Source organism: Ruditapes philippinarum, unplaced genomic scaffold, assembly GCF_026571515.1.
Source record: "Ruditapes philippinarum isolate M1 unplaced genomic scaffold, ASM2657151v2 ctg3539_1_1_1_1, whole genome shotgun sequence".
Classification (NCBI taxonomy): domain Eukaryota; kingdom Metazoa; phylum Mollusca; class Bivalvia; order Venerida; family Veneridae; genus Ruditapes; species Ruditapes philippinarum.
In genome coordinates this window covers 58,235-75,396 of record NW_026856521.1, presented here as the reverse complement: position 1 = coordinate 75,396, position 17,162 = coordinate 58,235, and the positions used below count along the sequence as shown (strand labels likewise).

At 32.5% G+C, this 17,162-nt stretch overlaps 1 protein-coding gene across 1 annotated transcript; it reads left to right on the top strand.

Moving 5' to 3' along the window:
• The first annotated feature begins 5,166 nt into the window (after positions 1-5,166).
• On the top strand, positions 5,167-16,867 carry LOC132746875 (uncharacterized). Its single transcript, XM_060736150.1, has 14 exons — positions 5,167-5,302; positions 6,270-6,550; positions 7,375-7,597; positions 7,993-8,177; positions 8,510-8,911; positions 9,294-9,509; positions 9,988-10,035; positions 10,601-10,687; positions 11,403-11,528; positions 11,947-12,078; positions 12,376-12,525; positions 12,912-13,006; positions 13,347-13,410; positions 14,267-16,867. Exons 2-14 carry the CDS (start codon positions 6,322-6,324, stop codon positions 16,306-16,308), a joined length of 3,999 nt encoding a protein of 1,332 aa, XP_060592133.1. The 5' UTR covers positions 5,167-5,302; positions 6,270-6,321; the 3' UTR covers positions 16,309-16,867.
• Positions 16,868-17,162: the final 295 nt, after the last annotated feature.

Here is a 17,162-nt window from a genome sequence, read left to right as displayed (position 1 = left end):
CATTTACACACAACATGGAGGGACGGAATGCAATTCACATTTTCGGAACATTTAGTCTGGTGTCTTACAAACAAATACTTTAACATTTTGATTTTAAAAGTTAGGATAAATCGATCATTTTCAAATCCCATGCAAGTATTTGTCTCATTAAAACAATTAATGCTCCCTCTGTGACGTCAGTAAAACAACCAATCCCGATCATTCCGACCCGATCTTCTCTCGACAAACATCTGCAGTTTGTACAAGAGTTCAGTTTACGATCGCCACACAAACATAAAATACCCCAGTTAAGAGCACAAATATTTTCTATACGATACTCTATCAGAAACTCGATCATATTTACTTGCCTCGATTGACAGTTAATCGACTTCAGGTCGACAGAAATTCTCAACCGACCGAGGTAGATTTCAGAATCATTTTCAATCAGATCATAATTATGTTGACAAATTAATCGCATGCATATTAAGCGATTGGTTTCTTGATCCCTATTTTGCCGGGATAAATACTTGAACAGGAATTAAGTCAGAGAGCAATTAAGCTATACCATCTCTTCCACTATTTTTGCTTTTATAAGACCGTTTGACCGAGTTGGTCGAATTCAAACAAGCTATATGAACCCAAATGTTTAATGTGATGGATAATTGATAAGTAAGTAACAGGCGTGGTATATCTGCTGCAATAGATGCTTTATTAGCTCAAAGCTCGATAGATATTCCGACAGAATTAGCTTCTTCGTATTTTTTTCCTGTCTTTTAACAGGTAAGATGCAAAAAACTAAACAAAAGATCAAAAAGATAATTCAAATGTTTCTAACATCGGTTTAACCTTAGAACAAAGTGGTTATTTAATATCTTCTCTGATTTTTTGTCTTTCTTTTGTCATTTGTAAAAGTTTCAATTACATGTCGTTTCCTATATTTGTGATTATCTTAATTGCTGCAGATTAGAGTACATGTACTTATATACTACCTGACATTTCGCCTTTCATTCTTTTTTCTGCTGCCTTAATTTCTTGTACAACATCTTCTAATTTTCGTTCTAATATTTCTTTAATATATTGTATCAACCCATCGTTGGTCATCAATTCTTTAACATATTTCAATACATCTGATTCATCCAGTGGATCCTTTGTGAATTTCCGTATTAATTGCGAGCATTCTTCCTGTAATTTTACATCAAGGCCTGAGGACAATTTTACAAAAGCATCTTCCAGATCAGTTTTGATCGTGTTATAATCTTCTTCTTCAAGGGCAGCTGATACATTGTGCGACAAGTTGTTCCTTGTTTCCTTAATGACTCTTACACACTGTATTTCTGTTGTTGAAAGCGTAAAAATATCTAGCAAAACGACAGTTAACAGTGATAGATCAAAATCTTTGACGTCAGGTTTTCCACTTTTAGGGAACAACATAAGATATTGAGATTTCAGAAGCTTCTTTCTTAGCTTGCCTCATGTGGTTGGAGAATCACATCTAGTTCAATACCAGCGAGCTCTCTATCTGTCACACTTCTACAGACCAACATTCCGTATTGTACAAGAAGCAACAGAAGCCGAATGTAATATTCAGTTTGTAAATTCATTTTCTGAAAATAAATAAAATAATACAATATGAAAATGTCTACGAATGATACCTAGACACTGTTATAGCGACATTCAGTTTTAGTTTTGGAGTAAGAATACGGATGACTTAGTGATTTGCTAGAAAACTGTAGCACATGTTCAACACTTCGGAGGCAGTCATTATGTTTCGAATTGGCCAGGGTCAAATTTACAAATAAGAGACCATTTTGTAATTGAATTAATACATTTTGGGGAGTACCTGTCAGATTCGAATGTTTGATCCATACTGCTAGCTCGGAAATCAGTTCTTCAATTCAAAGGGTATGCAGAAGACATAAAATAGTGGAAAAAATTACTACATGTCTCCCCGTTTGGATTTTATTTTCAGATTGTGAATTGTTTAAGACGATAGAAACAATTTAAATAGTGTCTGATCTAATTTTTTTGATTTTGATACAGTTTTCATAGTTTTCAAATAGGCGTAATTCACTTTTTGTGACATTAATTTTCGCGAAAAAAAAAAAACAAACAAAAACAATGAAAAACACAAGGCTATGTGGCCGAAAACTAGAAGGTGGACTTGTATTTTTAACATGTTTGCTTTGAGATACATATGTATATGTTAATTATGAAAAATGCATTTATTTCAGGTGTGTGATTACAGACTTGTGTGTTAGGTTTTGATTGTGGCCCAGTCAAGTTTTTGCCGAGAAGCTTTGAAAACTGTGTATTTTCCCCCTTGAAACTTAAAGCTTGAGAGGCATCTGCTTTCAAGTATTATGTCGGAGACCATAGAGACTTGGACGTTTTGGACTTTAAATTTCGAAAATTTCCTTATCCACATGTTTAACGAAATGTTTATCTTCATCTGTTTATGATAGTTTTTATGGTGGTGGTGGGGGAGGGGCAGTGAATGGCATGATATTGTTGTTGTTTTTGTTGTTTTGTGATAGAATGTCAGATGATATACTAAAAAGATAAAATGTTAGCATCTTCCAGCGAACAACATTTAGATATTTAGTTTCGTCGATAAAAAAATCAGCAGTAACTTTGTTCATGGAAATGGCCATCCAATTTATTTGGTTCGTATTCGATGAATTGAACATACTCCTGAGTTACGCTATTAAGTTTGCTACATCTTTCCGTCCGTTTTTAGGGTATCCCGTTAGAGGCAGTTAAAATATCGTCTATTAAGATTTCAGATTTACTAAACCTGTTGTTTTATTTCGACTATTTGAAAAAATAGGGAGATCTAAAGCAATCACTCAGGCGTCGGTGTCGGCGTCGAACGAGATTTAACTTTCTTCTTCGAAGAATTCACTATAATCACTGGTACTGTAAGTAAAATTCAACGTTGAGTGGCGCCAAAAGTTTCATGCGAGAATGTAAAATCTTGCTACTTTTTCATAAAATACAGAAGGGGGCAAAAGCCATTTAGAAAAAAAAACCATCTTGCATGTCAATAGATGTCCTTTAACTTGCCCAAGCAGGACACAGTATATTTCAGCTGTACTAAATACACGTGGAATACAAGTACAAATGTTGCTGTAATGCAGCAATTGAGAAGATCCGCGCAAAAAAAATGCGCTCATTACAGATACCTTACCAAATCATTCCTGCGCACAGGTCATTTTCTTTTTATATTAAGTGCTATTATACATTATTCAGGATGTTTTGTAAATCATTTAAATTTGCATAATTACAAAATGTATACTTATCATGTATATTAATTGCATTTTCTTTGGAACATACAAAACAGTTATGTTTTTTTTTATTATTATAATTGTAGCAAAAATACAAACAGTATATAGGCATTAATATAGTAGTATAACATGCATTTTTTCATGTCAAATTAAAACAAAAATGGTTACTATTAATAGGTGGGACTTCAGATACAGTAGTTTTATATTTCAAGTCAAAGATAAATACTGAAAGTAGAACACACACTGGAATGAAAATTTGGGATAAATTTCAAAAATGCCGAATTCTAGAATTTTTTTTGTGATACGCGTTAACAAAAATAAGGGTCATAATTAAAAATCATGTTTATATGGTGAAACATTATTTATCAACGGAAGACTGGACCGTATGGGGAAATTTACCAAATTCACGTTCATGCGAGTCAAAGATATAATTTAAACTACATGTACTTGACATTGATGATAAATAAAGAGCTTTGTTAATTGATTTAATGGGAGATCAATCTACTATTTTGTTGAATTGCTTCCAAATCCTCGTCCTATCAATAAACCCATAACACCTTATGTAAAAGCTGCAGACGAAAGTTTCTGTTGTTAAAATGTCACAGTATTCGGCAAATCAACATTCCACCCAAGCCACCATAAAACCGATTGCCTTCAAACAAAATTGAATCAAAAATTAATTTATCGGAAAAAAACTACGGAAAACTACATTTATAAACAGATTTGATTTTCGGACATTGGGAAACCAATATATGACTTTACATAATAGAAATCGGAAGGAATTCTTGCCTCCGAATTTGTTTTTAGCTGTAAATCGAAGGGATTAAATGATAACAAGAAAAACATTACATACATTCGAATGTAATATAGGTACGATTGCATACTTACTCTTGTGAAAACTTTTTATGCTTACTGCACATAAGGTGTTATATAAAATGAACAAACATGTCATCAGATATTTTATATTTTTAAACGTTTTCATGGAATGTAATAAATGTATCATAATATTAAAGTTTCATGCCTTCTGGTGAGGAAAGTGTTTTCAAGAAAAGAGCAATGCATAACGACCAATTAACTGCTTTATAAACATTAACACAAAATTACACATCTTCCATTGAACAGACCATATGAAAATCTTGCAAACCGACAGAAATAGAAATATAAACAATAAAACCGTGTAGAACCACCGACGAATCAGTATAGATAGATCTAAAACAAAGTGCAGTACACATACAACAAGCTCTAATCCAATCTAATTAAAATCGGCTCCTAACTAACGCTACATGCAAGAAATAATTAAGTAGGTCTAAACATTAGTAGGTTTGTCCCTTCTCTAGTTTATCAATCACAAAAGGTCAAATAGAACCTCTTAACTTTCTCCGAAATGCCTAATGATGACAGAGTCCATCTTGGCGTTTAAATGTTGAATCTTTTCATAAGCGTGAAGTGATTGCTTCATAAAAACATCTCCAAAAGGAGGGACACAACATTTATCGCTCGCCAGTTTGAAAGTACGCGCTATATAACTTTTTATACTAAGGGGACCTACCGCTATGCTCAAGTTCAAAACATTTACACTAAGGAGTTAACTTACGAATATTATTCACTCTATAAAGTCATAATAGTTTAAAAGATCTGAAACTTACTATACTTAAATACTTCGAAGAGCTATATTTATATTAGAATCAATTATATGATTGGAGGTAAATAAATTTTGGAATCATGCCTTAAACGCTCAAACATCACCCTCGTCCATACCCTTTAGTTTTCTTACCGTTTTTTGTACATTTGAATTTTTGTTTTCCTGAATCAATGTTAAGCAAGTGCGTAAGTGCGTAACGCTCTACCTGTACGCCCCTGAATGAAAAACAACTAAAAGGAGATACACCCGATTGATCGCGCTCACGTGACTACCGACAACGAGCACAATACCAATATGTCGGCCATATATTTGTCTGCTGCGTAGTATCGAAATCGAAACAAGAATTTAAATGTGATCCGTTTAAATATATTGATTGCAACATCAACATTGTGAAATGGTAAGCAGTATTTAATTATATGAATATCATTTAATCTATTTACATTTTATATCGTAAGTGTTATGTAATATCAAAATTTAAACAATTTGAAAACGAAAGTAGATTGTTTATTTAGCAGTATAGCGATGTCCATTGATGTAGCATTTTTATGTTATCATCGATTATTTTACAATTTTACATTTATATTTAAAAAGGAGTTTTAATGATTTGAATTGAACATTTCAAAGCGAAAGTAGTAGATCTAATCCTCATAAACAAGTGAATAACCTATATTTAAACTCAAGTACATGTGTATGCATTAGATAAAATATGTACACAACCTCAATATGATTAAACACACATGCAACTTAAAAATGTTTCATGGGTGTCAGTATTTATAAGACGGATAATATTTTGCTTGTGAATGCTATTTTACATCTGAAATGAAAGTAAGTTAAATACTTCCGTAATTCGACATATTTGTATAAAATACTCAATAACTGATTTTAATTTCATTTCATCATTTATTTGTTGAAAATGTTTTTTTAAATTTCTAGTCTGCAATTGATAATTAAATTTACAGAGTTTTCATTCTCGCATCTGGTTGATTAGTCACTGAGAATAAAACTCTCAAAAATGCATATACTGAAACTAGCTCTACTAAAATCTCCCAGACTGATTCACAGTCTAGCCCCAACAGATTTATAGCAATTAATAATAGCCTCATTTCTCATATTAAATCAAACCTAAACCAGGTGCATTGCTAAAACTACATCGTAACACTATTATTATTATTATTATGTCCTGATTGAGCAATTAAAATCTTAATCTAATTATCTTGAAATATTGATTTGCCATACGTGCGTATAAGCATTGTAATATTTACTATACATGTATGTGAAGAGTGTTTTCGTTATGTAACTTGACAGTTCGTAATGTAAGTTATAGCTTACTTATAAGTTTGTCTGTTTCCATTATAAATTATTAGGTGAAATGCGAAAGGAAGAAATGAAGTAAGTCCATGTCACTACGAATTTAATATGGAGAGAGGACGTCATGAAAACTATACAAGGATTATATCCCTTCTTATGGAAGGTGGAACATTTATTGCACGAGAACTTTTGAAAAGAGAGACGAAGAAAAAGGAGGGTAATTTGAAGGATTTTCTGAAGGACCACGCAGAACAACTGAAACGAAGGTTTACCCAGGAACAAATGAATGATATAGGATTAGCTTTTACAGAGGACTGGAATGTAGTTTTGCTAACAGGTATGTCATTTAAAATGACTTAACAATTAAATCTATGTAACTTAGGATGCAACCTAAGAAATGTATATGAAATATTTACGTTTACAGATAACGGATAACAAAGAGTCTATGTAAGTATGTGGTCACCACATGCCCTGAAGCGTTTGTTTTATGTATTGAATATGCTTTGAGCACAATAAACGACCGAGGTTTGTTTTTTCCGGCGACAAGATAAGAGATTTAAGACTTTTAAATGCTTGTAATTATGTTTTAGGAAGTATTAAGTTGGAAACTATACATAACATTAAATTTGCTGTTATACCTATTTTATTTATTAGAAATTTACATTTTATTTAGAAATTTGTCATTTAAAACAATAAATCTACTCAAAAATATAACCCAATTTTAAATGAATATATACATGATAGAAATATATGAATCGATTGATAAATGTGTGAAATATTCGCGGAAAGTATCCCTTATAGGGACACGTCACTTGTTTAGATCATTATGTGAATAACATTCAAATAAGAGCTAGATAACAATCATTATTCATAATTATAATGAAAGAAATACAAAGTTAAAATGATTTATATCTCTTGTCCCACATGAAATACTGTACTATAGTTGTCCATAACAATAAACATTCCAACTGCATCTTATAGAGCAAGATATTGGTTTTAATGAAATGACTTCTAGATATACATGCTAATACATCCAATATGCTAGATTGAAAATAGAAAAAGTAATTACTAGACTTGACTATGCTAAGATTAGGTCTTAAATTCTGATATATCGTGATTTTAAGATGGTGGCCTGATAGCATGCTAACTTTTTTTCTATAGGCGTTATATTAGAATTATTCCGCACGACCTTGACCCCAAGAGAAAAGCGGGAACTGTTGGTGATACGGAATGTCCGAGAAGAGTTGTTGGCACATGTAGAGGATGTCTCTCTAGATGAAGAAACTTTCGAGGATCTAAGAGACCAGCTAGAAGAAGCTTTAGATACTTTATCACAAGGCCTGGATTCTGCTCTTGTTGTGAAATGTCAGGAAATCGTCAGCAGGTATATGTTTTCATTTTTCAAAACAAGTTGTTTGCTTATCAATTTATTTAAAGTTCTTTTTGCGATCCGATGAGAAACTTTATTTTTATGAATTTGCAAGATATTTGGTACCTTAATCTGTTAATAATCAAATAAACGATTTTGGTTTTCCATGATTCAATCTTCAATAGCTGTAACTGATTAGTGATTACCTTATTACTGTGCAATTTTGGTATTTTTTACTTTGCAATATTGGTATGATCTTAAGATTAGTATTTACCTTTTTGATATTTTATTTTACCAAATTTGACATGGAAATCATGTATTTGGTTAATCTAAATTGCTAAAAATAAGTAACATAATGTTTAAAGAACAAACCCTTCTTCCCAATGATAACAAATTATATCCTATTACAGATATGTAGATGAACCGATTCATATGCCATCCACACTTGATCGTCTGCACGAAATGTGTGAGGCAGATGATGCCTTCGAAAACGTTGCTCAGCGGTTGAAGGAGGAGACTAAATCTATAGTTGATGATATAATTGGTATCGTAAGAAAGGCGGAAGATAACGGCAGAGAAATGAAGGAACCCAAAGGTAGAATAAAAGAAAACAATGAAAAAACATTTGTTCTGCCTAATTTAATTGATTTGATACATTTGATTATAAGAAATGTGGTAATTTCTCAACGTGAAAAATTATTTTTGCTGCCATATGTAAGCAGAATGATAGATCTCTTCACTGGAGCCTCATCGTTAATATTGATTATATTTAAAATTGACCTCTTTTCATAAAATTTGCTTTCTTTTGACAAAGCATTTATTTAAGTGAATAATGAAATAATTTATTCATTATTACTATATACCTTTCTGTTCTGCATTGTTTTGTAACTTAGAGCATGCCAACTATCTTTCTTCTCAACATTTAAGTCATTGAGTTCGTAATCCAGCCTCATAGCAGGAATAAGGAGTTGTTGGAGAGCGTCGAAACAGCGCTTGATGATGTGTCCGAACATTTTACAAGTACAGAAGAAGATGGTCAAAGTGAATTTCATAAAGTGAAGAAAGCTCTTGAAGAAATATTTGAAGAAGTGAAAACGATTTGCAAAGTTTTCGCTAAATATGAAAAAGGAAAAGGCGCAATCTTTCGAATAGAATGTAAAAGTTATCGTATTCTGTTGGATGTCATTGGCTATTTTGAAAGTTTACAATGTTTAGAACGTCTTGAAGTCGTAGCATCTGTCCTGAGGAAACATTTTGGCACTGAAAACAGACTGTCCCTTACTTGCAATTTCGACGATGAGAACATGAAAAGTCTCTTTGAAGCTATAAGTATGTATCACAAAGTCTTGTTTTCGTATGTGATAATATTAAGCAGAATTCAATTAAAGCGTTTTGGATAATTGCTTTGTATATTTAATAAGAAAAAAAAGATTTGTTTTTTTGAAGAAGACTTAACGTCGAGAGCTAAAGAAAAGCGTTTGTTTCATTGAACTGATTATGTATATTTAACTTGTAAAAGTAAATTGGTTTCTATTTCAGTGTTGATCTAAAATAATTATTTCAATCTTTAAATATGTATACGACAAAAACATCAAATCGTCCTGAAAATGTAAATTATATTACATGTATAAAAGAAATTGTATGTCTTTACAAACTCGGATTAAAAACGCGTTTTTTTTCTCGTATTACAACTAACAGTTAATGTTCACAGAAACAGAAAACATTGAATACTCAAGGTCCATACGCCTGTCTATGCGGGTGAACGACTTACAAGGACTAGTCAACATTTGGGACGTATTTAATGGTGGTGGAGCACAAAACCAATTCAACCAAATTGCCGAGTTATTATCCGAATATGTCGGATCTAAAATATCAATCACAGCTTCAGTTGATGTTCCGAAATTTAAAGAAGCTCTTGAAGAAGCTAGTAAGATATTAACGAACGATTATATTAGCTTTAAAACACATATTCGCATTTCTTTATATATATTTGCTTTTAAAAATCTAAATTTGAGAGGAATATTTCAAGTTCATTGTTTTTAGTTGTTATTGTTTTTCTCACATCTTCCTTTAATCAGCATTTATAGTCTAAATAACGATGATTCATATTTGACGCGTTCATTTAATATTTGTCTCCCAAATTTTCATACTAGTAAGTGTCTCTTTATAAATTTCATCGTTAAATTTCGAATTTAAGAGATGGAATTGTGATCAAGCAATTGTTGGTAAAATTAGATATTTTACACATTTAATTGTATTGTGTTTATCATGCCAAGTTTTTGTTCTGTAAATGTTATTGCTTTCCTTTTGTATTTACGTTATCTTAATCAGATAAAAAAGTACTTGCTCATTCTACTATATGTTAATATGTACTGTATATAAATTGTTTTAATGTATTATTTTAGTTAAACAGACATCTCCAGGGATAGAAGACCAAAATATAAATCAAGAAGGTACATGCACTTGATTTGAGCCGCGTCACGACAAAACCAACATAGTGCGTTTGCGATCAGCATGAATCCAGACCAGCCTGCGCATCCGCGCAGTCTGATCAAGATCCATGCTGTTCGCTTACCAACTCTATTACAAGAAGAGAAACTGGTAGCGAACAACATTGATCCTGATCAGACTGCGCGGATGTGCAGGCTGGTCTGGATCCATGCTGGTCGCAAACGCACTATACTGATTTTGTCGTGACGCGGCTGATTTTACGTTTTCACTTCGATCTTCGATTCCAAAAGTTCAATTACAAAGTCATATTTCATTTTTGGACGCCCTTTTTTAAAAAGTTTAGAATTTTTCCAGAAAGTATGCACTGTACTACTTGAAATAAGTTAAAACAATACAGAAAAAGGAAAAATGCTGGATAATAACTGAGCCGAGTCTTGCCTACTGAAATATTTAGATATATCTAATAAATGTTCTTGAGGGTTTCAACATATTTCAGTGGTATTAGCATTATCGTTATGTTATCGTTTATAATTGTATCATTTTTTCCCCAATATGTTTGAAATGCAGATGAACAAGAAACAAACCACGGGACACAAGAATCTGGGGACAAAGTTGAAGATACTTCTAATGCAGCTAATACAGAAAGGGCGACAGGTAGGTATTTGTTAGCATTATAATTCAGATTTTGATAAGCATATCATAACAAATGATGGTTCAAAACATAGTTTTCAATAAGTAAAGTTTATTTCTCAAAGATCAAATTTGTAGATTAGCTACTGATTTTTAAATGTCAAGGTAAAATGTTGGTAGACATGTCCAATGTGTCAAATAGTGTATATGCGAGAGGACACTCATAAGTTTTCAAGCTGCACGCCTCCAGATGAGCCAAAATATTTCAAGAAATTCAATATTGAGAAAAATGTTCTAAAACTTTGTGAAAGGTAAAAACATTTAAGATCCAAGTTATATTTTACATGTTATGTGCGGTTTAAGACTGTTTTTGCAGTATGTTATCACCATATTTCTACTGCGTTACTTACGTAGTAAGGGCATATAGTTTTTGCATATGTTGAACACTTTTTGGTTATTTTCTTGGATTGTAAGTGCCGATTGTTATAAGTAAACTACTACTTTTGTTCACATCACAATATTTAACTTTCAAATACATTTCTAAAATTTTCATGAAAATTAACATGAATTTGGAGGCGTGCTGCTTTCAGAGTTTTCTCCAATATCACAAAATGTATTGTGTAAATATTGTTCATCATACATAATGTAAATATATCGAATAAATATGTTTAAACCAAATAGTGTATACTTAATGCTCAAAGATAATGGTAAAAATGTGGGATGTTTTTTTCCTACAAAGTACCGAGAAGAGGAGGTGTGGAAATTGTTGCTGTGCAACCAGGAACAAGGAAGACTACTCTATTTGATGAAACCATATCTGAAGGCGTAAGAGATGAAATAACGGAAATGGGTTTTGATACAAGAGGTTAGTTAATTATGGTCTTACTGCATGTTTATACAATAATATTATAATACTACTGTTAATATCAACATCAAACATAAGTTACGACGACTGTGAAAATATTATAATACCAATGCATCTCCAATTGTCAGTACGAACATATCAGTACAAATATATAAGCATAAGAATAACATCATAGTCATATTGACAAATAAATGTAGCAAAATCTGCATTATGTAAAAGCAAATAATTCAAATTGAAACCCTATTTCAAAAAGTTAACATGTTTATCAGAACAATAGCCACTTATATACACGTGAACATTACAAAATATTTTAAGTTAATCCATTGCCGTTTTGCTTTATGCACGCATACATTTTTAGAGAACTTGTCCTTTGAGATTTTCTGAAATTTTGTATCTTTTGGTTTTTCTTTTGTTGTAGATATCAGACAGTCTGGAGATGATATTGAGTCGTCAAGGGTTGAAGAAATAGAAGAAATTGTAGCTGGTGCTAACATAGATAAAACTGAAGCAGAAAAGCAATTAGAGGAACCGAATTTAGAGGGTTATAAAAGTGTGTTTAGATGAAAATTTACTACAATTATTAGAAGCCATATTAATATGAAAAAATGTTTTCGAATAATGTCCATCACATTATTATCTCTTTTAAAGAGAAACGGTCTTCATCATTTAGATAAGTACTTTGATTCACTATCTGAAACAATTCTCTGATTTGTATTTACAATTATATTTGTGGTTTATGGGCAGTTGTATAATGTCAGTATGATAAATAAATATAATTTGTTATTCAATTACTTTTATTTCCAACGTTTGTTTTGCAATCAGATTTTTAGTATTTCAAATATTTCAGCTAAAGAAGCCAACGAAAAGCCACAAGGCTTGGTAGAAGAGATTCCACTCTCTGATAACGTTACTGCTAACCTAGCAAGAAATGTTAGTCCTATTACAGCAGAAACTGACGTAACGCAGAATATACCAAGCGAAATGATACATGTCACTGGTATGTTCAATGGCTATTTCATACTTAATATTGGCTCTTGAAAAGTTATTTCCCTTGAATCAAACTTCTCGTGACTATTTAGTATTGTTATTGAGATGACTACCGTCAAAAAGAATAGCTGCACTTATATCATTGATAAATATTGTTTTAATGTTTGATACATTTTGATGTTTCACACATGAGCTATTAAATAAAATGTAAAAAATAAAACTTAATCAATATACAAACGGATCAAACGGATAAACAGGCTACATATTAAGCTGCTTGTTTTCCCCTAAAGACATCTCCAAATATTTGCATAGATACTAAGGAACATTCTTTTTCATTTAAATTTTAATCATTTTTATTTTTATCAATTTTATTTTTTCGGACTGTAATATTTTTAGATTGCGCGATAGCAGACAACTTTTACAGTAATATTATGTGTATGACGTCTAGATTTGGTGAATCGTCTGATTCCGCACAAAACAGGACACATTTGGTAAGCAGCACTTTATCTTTCTTTAAATCAATAGACTGTAGTCTATAAAGCATCAGTTAGTAGTAGTTGTTTTTATTACAGATCCATATTTTTAACGTATTATTAGGAAAGTAGACGTCACCTTTACTTCTTTCGATGATAACAAAACAACGATCTCTCAGTATTCTTATATCTTTTCTGTAATATGAAAGAGTTCTGAACATTCCGTTTTTTTGTAAGAAACAAAATGCTGTGACATAGCATGATGTCATGTGAACCATAGTTGTAATTTAATAAAGTCTTAAGATATGTTATCAAATGAGTCATGCATGATATATTATATATGTATGTCTTTTGTCAGGATTCAACCCTCTGTACCACTGTGCCTGTTTCTGAAGGAGAGCCTTCTGAACCGGCTCAGCAAGGTAAATCCAGACTCATATTTCTCTACTTTTCTCTACTTTTATGGTTCATGTCTTCTGACGCTTTATTTGTGATATGCCTGATCTTATCTTCAGTAATGTAATGTGTGAGAATTGTTTTAATGTATTTATGTGATTGTATCCACATAAGATGTATCGTTTTAAATGTTATAAATGTATATGTTATGAGCTGGTGGCTTCATCAATAAATTCTGTTCTGATCCCCTTCCAAAACTCCATTTTGTTCCGTTCCGTAATCTTTTAATTGAGTGTCAGAAACATGTTTCATTAAAGGGTCAATGATACTTGCCGTATCAATACGACGGCGAATGTTTCAAAATTCAAAACCTCACTATTTTCATTTGTAATTCTGCTTAAGCACGTGCTTGGGGACGTAGACAGTGGCTTGCATTTATCACTACCGTCCATGTACAGGCCAAGCCAAACCCAGTCTGCAAATTATTCAGTTTATTTCGTTTTGGGCGTTCTTTGGGGATTCTGTTTCTTTCAACTTAATAGTTGATACTTGATAGTCTTGATAAAAAACTTTTTAAGTTGACACCAGTTCTGCATTAACAACCATATTTAAGATTGTTTTCACAATCCATCCATAATTTTATGGAGTTAACGTTTTATTCCAGTTGATATATGAAATGTAAATGTAGGTTTTAATTTTTGACACGACGTGCATTTAGATACTGTTTAAAGCTTTTACGATTATTAACATTCAAAATGTGTCTCAATAATAATAAGAGCGCGATTCTGTATTCCAATTTAATCCTTATGGAATATTTTCAAATTATATGACTTTTAAACATGATTTTTGGTTAAATTCATAAAATTCACTTTCTATTTCCAGATAAGCTGGTTTCTAGAATGAAGTATGAGTTTGAACATTCTGTTCTCTTGTCAACAGTATTAGAGAAATTTGGTTTAAATCAAGAGGTTTTTGAATCCCAACAGGAAATGATACAAATATCAGAAAGTATTATGAACCAGATGGCAAAGCTATCAAAGAGACGCGTGAATGTCATCCATTTTGGTAGTGAAGCTGAAGGTACAAAAGTCAAGTGTGAACACCTAGATACCATGGTCATTCTTGATGAGTATACCGTGATACAAAACGCGTTTTCCTTAGAGCAACCAAGTACAATCAGGACTATCATTCTTGCTGAAAATACAAGGCCTGGTTTCATGCACTTACCATTGACAGATGAAATGTTTAAAGATATATCAGATGAAAGTTCTCTAATCTGTGCGGCTGAATCGCTGAATAGACGCAAGGAATCAACAGCCAATGTACATTGCGGATTTGGTGCTGCTACCGTGTTTGCATTACGGATGCCTTCCTGGCCTATTGAATTGAAAAGATCATTGCAACAGCGTGCCATTGCATGGGCATTCGATACCTCTGGCGAACATTTACTGAGTAAGCCTCTGTTAATGGTACCTCATGATAGTACTGATTACCGTGATGAGAAAATGGAATGGCGTGTATCTACAGCATATGTGGAAAGGTTTCTTATGAACTCATTGAATATCCACCAGAAAAGAGTATTTTTTCTTTTCCGGACAATCATAAGGAACTTTTTAAATCCCCATATTTCAGGATCATTGACCTCATATATGATAAAGAATATTTTCTTTCACATGGTTTCCAATACTTGGCCGGATCTCTGGAATACTGCAACACTTATCATATGCCTGGTCGGATGTCTTACCAAAACTCGTCAATTTCTTCGTGCAGACTTCTTACCACATTTCTTTATCCTGAAAGAAAATCTTATAGCTGGTGCATTGAATCCTGAAGATAGATGTCGTGCTGATGAAATACTTCTTCGGATTTGTAGTAATCCATACGAAAGCATTTCTAGTATAACAGAGGGTAATCTATTAAATATAAATGCAGAAGGTTCGGAAAAGCAAACTCAAATACCGGCAAACAGAGGGGAAAGGAAACAAATGCACTTGTTGATCAATTATGAAAGTTGTGCACAGATAGCTGTATATAAAGATTTCCTGTTGGAATGGATTGTTAAGAGAAGTTCAAATGAAACCTCTGCAGTAGAAAACCACTACAGAATTTTGAACTTTTTGGAAACACACATTTCAGGAATCGAGCATGTGACAAACAGTCTTGTAGCAAATGTTGCCTACCAATACATTTCAACAAGTCTTGCTTCTCATTTAGTATGTCTGGCTTTGAAGACTGAAAACACGGTTGAGAGAGACTGGTATCTATGTGCTGCGACTATATACTTCCAAAGAGGAATGCAGTCTGATGCATTGTCAAGTAAAATGAAATTCATAACATCTTTAATTGCATTGAACCACTTGACAAGTGCTAGGAAGATGATGTTAGAGATCGAAATATCTGACAGAATGAACTCGCAAGCGGTATGTCCATGCATACTTTTGCATTCCAGTGGCGTCGGTCATAATTCTCCCCGGATGAGTAGGAAAGGGAAAATAATGGAACACGTTTGTACCTGTGTAACATTCCTACACACAGAATCTCTGATCACGCCACTTGCGATGAGATACGAGATGTATAGGTCGGCAACTGCTTCCTTTGTAACAAATGCAAACTCAATGCCGCCTTACCGGAAATGGGCTGCCGTAGACGCAAAGGTATATTTTGGGTTCCTCAACACAGTATTATATAGTACCATCGAATATATAGGTGTTTATCTTGGTTCTCCTGATGTCTATCATATGGAAATTGTCTTAAATTTCCTTGGTCTGTGGTCAGAATACATCGAGGACTACAGTTTAGCAGCTGCATATTACAAGGAGTCGTTACGTCACATACCTGCGCAAAATGCTGCGCAGTGGTATATTTGTCTGCTGCTATTTAAACAGTGGATAAAGATACATCCAGCTAGGACAACAGTAAATTAAGAGTTAAACAGTCACATACCTATGTTATATAATACATATGGGCCCAGTTCAAAGATGTCAATCTTATGCAAAGTATACTTTATTTTTGTTGTAAAGCACATGCTATTTATTTTCTTGAACCATGTAATTGCTTTTTATTTCTCAGTTGAAATATTTTTATATATCGAGAGTCGCTTTTGTTTAAGTACTTTTTTCAGTCGAAAAAGTTTAAAAGAGCATGGGACTACTGTGATACTAATTTACACATTGAAGAGTCCTTTTGTATTTTGTAGCGATATTTTACGTTTTCTTTCCTCATAATATAATATAACACAGATTACAATAATGGATTCATACTAAAAGAGTATTTTCCCTTGTTTGATATAAAATGAGGTTATAACGTATAACGGCCGAAAGCAGATTTAGATTATAAAAGATAATAAGAACAATTTGATGTTGTCTGTTAAATTGTTTTTTCTATATAAGCATTTCACACTTTCATTTGCGGATGTGTTTCGTATGAAAAAATGTTTCTAAAATTGATTACAGTGTGCATTAATAAGTCATTATGTGAAAGAGATATCTTTGTAGCTTTGTAGTTCGTCCAATTCGATGATGTTTGTTACAAGGGGCAACTTGTTTTTGGACTATACGAATAATTAGAATTTACGTATAATAGGAACTCTTTATGGATATTGTGTGTATACTTAAATTTTGCATAAAATTGCATAGTTTATTCTATCACTTTGTGCGTTTGTTTATAAAATGTGCGCAATCCGATAGAGTCACAAACGCATGTTATCTAGTTAGATAATTTTGACATTTTTCTCGACTGTACAAATAAAATAACTTGGATTTTTTAATATCACATATCC